General features: G+C 39.1%; 1 protein-coding gene across 2 annotated transcripts in view; it reads right to left on the reverse strand.

The window, feature by feature from the left end:
* Window positions 1–3,824, reverse strand: part of LOC122652436 (kanadaptin) — a 47,609-nt gene extending 43,785 nt beyond the window's left edge. For both annotated transcript variants that reach the window (XR_006331598.1, XM_043846171.1), the window contains exons 1-2: window positions 3,504–3,824; window positions 2,915–3,000 (exon numbers count right to left, since the gene is read on the reverse strand). Coding sequence is in view for 1 of the 2 variants with exons in the window: in XM_043846171.1 (XP_043702106.1) it covers window positions 2,915–3,000; window positions 3,504–3,775 (358 nt within the window). In the remaining variant the exon portion in view is untranslated. The remainder of the gene's footprint in view (window positions 1–2,914; window positions 3,001–3,503) is intronic.
* Window positions 3,825–7,467: the final 3,643 nt, after the last annotated feature.

The raw sequence follows: 7,467 nt of genomic DNA on the forward strand, positions 1-7,467 counted from the left end.
AATGGCAATTAGAATAAAAAAATAAGTCAAATACTATTTAGTGTTTTGTATAAGTTGACTGCAACTGATAGTTCCAACCTGTTGGTTGTGGGTTCAAAACTTGGAAACAGCCTCTCCTGCAAAGCAGGGGTTAAGGCTGTGTACATTTGCCTCTCCTAGACCCTGCAGTTGCGGGAGATTCATGCACTGGGACGCTCTTTTATATAAGTTGACTGCAACTGATAGTTCATGATAGTTGCATACCAGTTCTCTTTATATATCTCACTGCGCTGCTATTTTCCGAAGTTGAACACCAACAAAGGAAAATTATTTATATTGGGATGTGTTCCTTATTTCGATGGTTGCTTTTCCCACTAACTCATCTCCTGTCAAATTATTATTTTACCGTTATACACCATTTTATTTTCACTTGACACCAACTGCGACCATATTTTTATTTTTCAATCAAAACACAAATACACAATGATAACTTGTGCAATACCCAGCATCCCTAGTTTGTTTATGAGTCCCTTCCAATTTCTGGTTCCACCAAAATTCAAATGTTTATGAGTCTGATGCAGCTCCAAGAAGTAAGAAGAAGAAGAAGAGGCCCTGAACTTAGGGTTTGAATAGGGAGCCGTAGGTTAGGATTTATATTTTCCATACTTAGTTTATTTTTCTGTTTTTTAGATTGAACCGGGTTAGAATTGGTTGCATCCAATTGGTTCAATTTAAGTGAAGTGTTCTTATTGGTCAATAGGTCCTTATATCCTATTGGCTAACATGGGATCTACTTTAAATTAGTTGTTTTTAAGTTAGATTCTCTTATTTTAAGTTAGTAGGGGTAGTTAGGACATTTTACTGTTTAAATTAGTTAAATTAGATTTAAACCTCTCCCTTCCACGATTTTGTGAAGGAAAGGACTTTAAGTTGTAATAGGAATTGGCATTAGCCATATTATAAATATATTGAATCGTGGAGGGCTCCCCCACATTGAGATTTTAAATTAAAATACAGAATTCGTGGCTGTCTTGCTGCTGCTCCTTGCTCTTCAAGAGTGTGTGCATCCTTGTGGGTTATCAAGGTGGAAGAGTGGGTGGAATCCTGCAACTCTTTATGCCGTGACGGCTGGGAGGTTTTGTTTGTGAAGGTGGTTCTATCCTTTAATGTTAGATTTGCTACCGTGGATATCTGCTGTAAGTCTAAATTTAATTTCTGTTTCCATTCCTCTTTCCCCCCCCCCATTCGATCCCTCTTGTTTTTCTACTTGAATTTCTAAAACCCTAGATCATCTAAGTCTTACCCAGCCTTTATCCTACATCTGTGTTTCACCAAAATCAGATCACAACCTTCCCAAACCAACCCCTCCACTCGTCCAGACTTGCAGCCCATTCTGACCAGTCCCAACCCTAATTTCTGTAACCATCCATTAGCCATTAAACCCTAAAATTACAGATTCCCCACTTCTGGCCATCAAAACTCTCCCATATTAGGATCGAACCTCCCTCCCACAGCCCCCTAAACTCGATCCCAAGCCTAGCCCTAAACCCCCACTCAAAACCCTAGTTTTGTTTGTTTTCCTAATTCTAAAACCCGAAACTCTAACCCTAATTTCTGCAGGAATTTAAAACTAATTCAAATTCAGATATTTTTATATCATAATGACCCCCTAGACCTGCAGATTAAAATCATATAAACCCCATTCCCAAATTCCCATCCTAAACCCTAATTTTGCCCTAAAACAGCCCCTAATCAGCCCCAAACAGCAGGCTTGACCAGAACTTGATTTTATTTGGCTCCTAGTAGAATTATCTCCTATTCTAGGACTGGTTCCACCAAAATTCAAACAGCACTGCATATGCAACCATCATCCTAACCTACATTACCCATAATTTCTCTTTTATGGTGCAGCCAACAAGCTTATGTTTTTAAATTTTAATTTTAAGAATCAGTTGACATCTCAGTTCAGTCCTATTTTCGGAAGACTACATATAACCAAACCTAAGCTCTTTCAGTTAAGACCTCCTACAATCCATTTCAGTATTGAACCCAAACTCTGGTCTTCCCAATTTCAGTCCTTTAAACCCGAATGCACCTTACAAACCTCACTCTAATTTCCATTGCAGACAGGTTTTTTCCACAGGGTCTCCTACATATACATATCATATATTATGTGCATGCTCATTGTTGTCCCTGCATGCTTTTTGCTTCCATGTCCATTTATGAGTTATGGAAGTGGAATACGCAATGAAATTACATAAATAAATTGTTTTTCATGATTTACTCCCCTAAACCAGGGCACCACTAGTTAAGTAATTAAATTAATAGAATCATTCACCCAACAACTCATGACATAAAACCACTACACCTGTAACAGATTCACCTTTGGACACTAGATTTCGTTGAAAACATGTTTAGCAATGCTACGTGACATGTGAAAGTCAACCTCCCTGTCAATGCTCATACTGATGCTTATCACAACCAAAGTCCTCAGTTGAACACTTGCACATCACTATGTTACCTGTCCTGGGTTTGGATTTGAGTATGGGAATGACTTCAGATTGACCTTTATTTCAGCTTTGTGGACACTGAAGAGCATATTTTACAATCAGACTTGTCTGATGTAAAATGTAAGATAAGCAGAAAAATGCCAGTGTTTGTTCAAGCAGAAAACATGCTGCAATAACAGGTCAAATGAAAAATCCAAGAATCTTTACATACTGCGTGAGATCAATTATTTCATAAATTAAGAGGACCTTTCATCATGGCTAAGAGGTGATTGATATGTTAGATGTCAATTCCCAGGCATATCAAAGTCTATTATTCGACAGAGGTTTAAATGCAGCATATGAAAAATTAATTGGAAACATATTACATACTACAATGCAGAATAATCCAACCAACTTCAAAGCATAACAGTGGAAAATAAATTTACCGGCATGAAATCGGGAAATAGTTGGGTGATCAAGGACAAAGTCGCAAAGATCTACACGCCCAAACATGTAAGCCCCCTTTTTGGACCTGCATCATCAGTGATTAAAAATTTAATAGAGCTGCTATTCACGCAGACAGAATGCAAATTAGTGTCTTCATTTCATTAACCAATTTCCAATTTCTTCTCAACCAACTATTGATTCTAAAGCTTAGATTTTTGTAAAGCCAGAAAAATCAAATGGGAAGCCCCTTCCTTTTTTTCTTTTCTTTTTCTTTTTTTTTTTTAATAAAGCGCATTTGTAGAACTCCACCTAATTGAATTTTATTCCAGTCCACTTCCCTGCTTCATCATTTACTTTTTGTTCAAAGGTAACACAATATCATCTAAATTTTGGAAAATGAAAATTTCATGAATATAATAAAAATTCGTCACCTCTAATGTTTCAATTTTCAAAATAGCATCCATAATCAGAGAAGGAATGAAGTAAGAGAGAGACTGAGCTAAACACATAATCTTTCTTTGGTTTTTTGCCATCCTCATAGTCCATTATTGAGCAGAAGTTCTGTCGAAGGGTATGGAGATCACTTACACATCGAATTGGTCAATAATATGGCCTTCTTTGAGAACTTCGAGAGAGAAAGGATGGCAGGGAGCTTCACTCCAAAGTGGAATAGTGTAAGGAACTGCAATGTTAGGGGCTTCTCCCGGAGTAGAATCAGAGGTAGGTCTAGGTTCAGGGTTCTCAGACGCCTCTCTTTCCGGGGGAGGACCCATCGGAGCTCTCAATTTATCGTCGTCAACGGGCTCCGTATCAGGATTGGAAGGGTTAGGGCTTCGAGGCGGAGGAGGACCCATCGTCATCTTTGCAAGAATTCAGAGAGCGATATGGAAGGGAAGAGAAGAATCTGAGAAGAGCGGAAGGGGAGTATTGTTCTCACGTTGATGGTCGGTATAATCATATAATGTGGATGGTTTGAGGAATCGGTGTCGGATCTGTCGATCCGTATCGACATCGGCAGAGGCCAAATGGCCGATATCAATCCCTGAGTCCCTGGGTCGGGAATTGCAATCAGGCTTTGGATCGGTTATCGATCCAGGACGACTGATCCGGCCCAATCCAGATCACTTAAACACCAAATACCTAGTTTTTGTAATTTGTCCCAGGCTACAGATTTCCCTCAACTCCTTCTATCTTCAAAAAATCCAATCTCTCTCCTACCAAAGTTTTAGCAATTGGGATTGGTTTCGATCGATATTGGTCCAGATCAGCCTGTATCGGGTTTGAATCGGGCAATAATTGAGAGCAAGGTTCTAGAACTCGGGTTTCGACTAGCCAGAAAACGAGTTCGTCTCGATTTCAACCATATCTCAATCGAAACTTGGGACTTTCTCTAGGCTAACTCGAACCTTGGTTTCGAGACCTAGAAGTTGTTTTTTTTCCCCTGACTCTTGTTGTGCTGCCTATTTTTGACATTTTTAACTCAATCCATGCATTAGTTTCACATAGAGAACACTAAAAATATTACTTGTGGTTTTGATCCAAGTTTGATACTGTATATTGTTTTTGGACATGATATCAAATAAGGTTTGATCGGAACATAACTCTTTTAATATAAATGAGATTTAAGCAATCTTGGATTTGTTAGAAAGCTTTATTTTGATAGCTTTCCAATAAGTCAAAGATTGCTTAAATCTGATTTATATTGAATGAGTTATGTACCGGTCAAACTTAATTTAGTGTGCACGAATGCTGTCAAAATCGCTCTGAATGAAAATATTTTTTTGGACATCAAAACAAATGAATATTTTACCGGACTTTTGGTTTTTAGTAATATTTTGTCATATTAAGATTTATAGAATTTTTAGATTTGAAAAAAACCCTAGCATTAGAAAGTTGAAAATTGCACCTGCCATCGAAAATCCAATTTTTGTTCTTGAACTGAGGGGTTGATTTTTTTTTTTTCTTTTGAAATTTGATTTTTTAACTATTTTTATTGGATTCAAATAGGGGGTATTTGCTTATTTATGAATAATATCTTAAGTAAATGAAATACAAATACAAAAACATTTACTGAAATGATATTAGACATAACTAAGTGTCTGTCCTGATTTATGACAGTTTCTAGCATAAATACCTACCTGTCTAAGTTTCAAGCCAAGTTTCCCCTAGTTTCGATGGACATATGTGTCGAAACCACCGAAATATGGTCGAAACCATTGAAACCCGGTCGAATCTAGGGATTTTATAAAATCCCCCTTCAACTCGTCTCGAAAACCTGGGAAACCGAGTTAACTCGGTGGTTTCGATAGGTTTCGGTCAAGTTTTTGTTCCATGATTGAGAGTAAAAAAATGCCACTTTTTAGGATCGATTTTTGGGTCGGCCCATACCAGTCCAAACAATGAAAAGGGAGTGTTCTCTCATCTCTGTGGGGGAGTGCAGGGCCACATGCATGCGGTAGCCAATGAGAGCACACGATGGCATCTCGAGGAGCGGAATTTCTGCCTTTAATGGGGGGCGCGGCAGTCATTTGCCCACCTACCATTGTGTCTCATTGCGTGGTCTAGGGAAGGTCATAATGTACGCAGCCTTACCCATGCTATCAGGCAGAAGATGTTTTCAAACTCAAACCCATGACCACTTGCTCACAATGGAGCAACCTTACACCATTGCGCCAAGGCCAAGCCCGCCCTCTAAAAGGGGAAGGGAGCCGGTTGTCGTTGGAGAGGAGAGATCTAAATTAGAGTTTATTCACGATTGCCCCCCTACGGCCATGACCCAAGCTCGATAAGAGGTAGTTTGGGAGTGCTTAGAAGAAGAACTGAAGGAGGAAATTCTATGGCATAAAAAATCCAAAATCCATTGAATGACATGTGGGGATTGAAATACAAAATACTTCCATGCTTCCACAGTCCAAAGAAGGCTGCATAATAAAATCCTCCAGCTAAAACTTGGTGATGGTACTTCGGCGAAAAATGAAAATGATATATGTCAAGAATTTAGTAGGAAATATGATCCCCCCCCAACCCCCCCCAATTTAGACGTTAGTCCTCACATATCCTTCACATTCTATATGGGACAGCTCCGAGAAAGTACTTGGGCCTCCCTACTCTTTTTGGCATTTCTAAAAAAAATAAATGAAAAAAACTGGAAGTATAATGTCGGGCTAGAAGCAACACCTTCTATCAAAAGCTGGCAAAGAGGTGCTAATCAAATCTGTTGCTCTTTCTATGAACATATATGTTGCATCACGTTATAAGCTGCCAACTTCTCATCATTCAAAAATCCGTCAAATAGCCTGAAAATTTTACTGGGAAAGAAATGATGATAAGCCCTCTATCCCTTGGATGTAGTTGGATCTCATGGAGACGCCTGTGTAATTCAAAGCAAAAAAGTGAGCTGGGTTTTCGCGACACAATCCTTCACAATTAAGCATTACTGGGGAAATTAACTTGGCGTTTATGGAAGGAACCTAACTCAAAATGGGCTACGTTTATCAAGCAGTTTTATTATCCTAACTCAAATTTTCTTGCAGTAAAGTTAAGATCATCCCCCTCATAGGGATGGAGAAGCATCTTAGAGGGGCGCAAAGTTATTTCAGTCAGGCTTTTATGGACTGTTGGAACCGGAGATTTCATTCGAATATGGGAAGATAATTGGACTCCTGAAAATCCAAATTTCAAGTTTCAGTTTCCTAATTTTAAGCAACAAGGTACTTTTGTTTCAGAGCTTATTGACGATGAAAAAAATCAGGTTGGGCTTATTTCCAAGGTCAAATTTCCAGGTGTGGGCTCAAGAAATGGTCTGTACTAGGCAAAATCAGGTTATCACTTCCTATGTAACGCAAGAGATGAAAAAGATAGGACTTCTGCTTCTACATCTAATCCAGCCTATCACGTTCGGGTGCCTAATGAAGTTTGGGGGAAGATTTGAAGTTGCGAAACTCTTCCCAAGATTCGAAATTTCTTATGGAGGTGTTGTGCAGGCGGATTAGCAACAGTTTCAGCGTGAAATAGGAGACAAATTCACATTGATTCTACATCCCCCAGATGCGGACAGGGGAATGAGATTGCAGATCATGTGCTTATGGACTGCAACTTCGCCAGGGCAATTTGGTTTGCTTCCAGACTTGCTTCTATCCCACCTCAAAATAGCCCTCAACTATCCCATTTTATATTGAAGCTGGGATCTTTCTCAAATGCCAATAAGTATCATCTGAAGGAAATTTCAGGAATGGCCTCTTTTCTTTGCTGGAACATCCGGAAAGTTCGAAATTATCTCATCTTTAATGGTAAATCTTAGTCCCCAGTTGAAGTCATTCAGCAAGCAGAGAAGGGGTTTAATGAATTCAACAAGGCAACCAGATCTCCATTTAAACTCCAGGGCCAGCAGGCTTCACACCACCTCAACAAAGAACTTCTTCATTGGACCCCTCCTTCCCCTCCTAAAGTCAAGCTCAATTCAAATGTTTCGCTGAAGAACGGAAAAGGAGGAATCAGGTTTATAATCAGGGATTCAAAGGGCAATACTATATTAGCAATCTCTGATCCTCAA

Source organism: Telopea speciosissima, chromosome 2, assembly GCF_018873765.1.
Source record: "Telopea speciosissima isolate NSW1024214 ecotype Mountain lineage chromosome 2, Tspe_v1, whole genome shotgun sequence".
NCBI classification, from domain to species: Eukaryota; Viridiplantae; Streptophyta; class Magnoliopsida; order Proteales; family Proteaceae; genus Telopea; species Telopea speciosissima.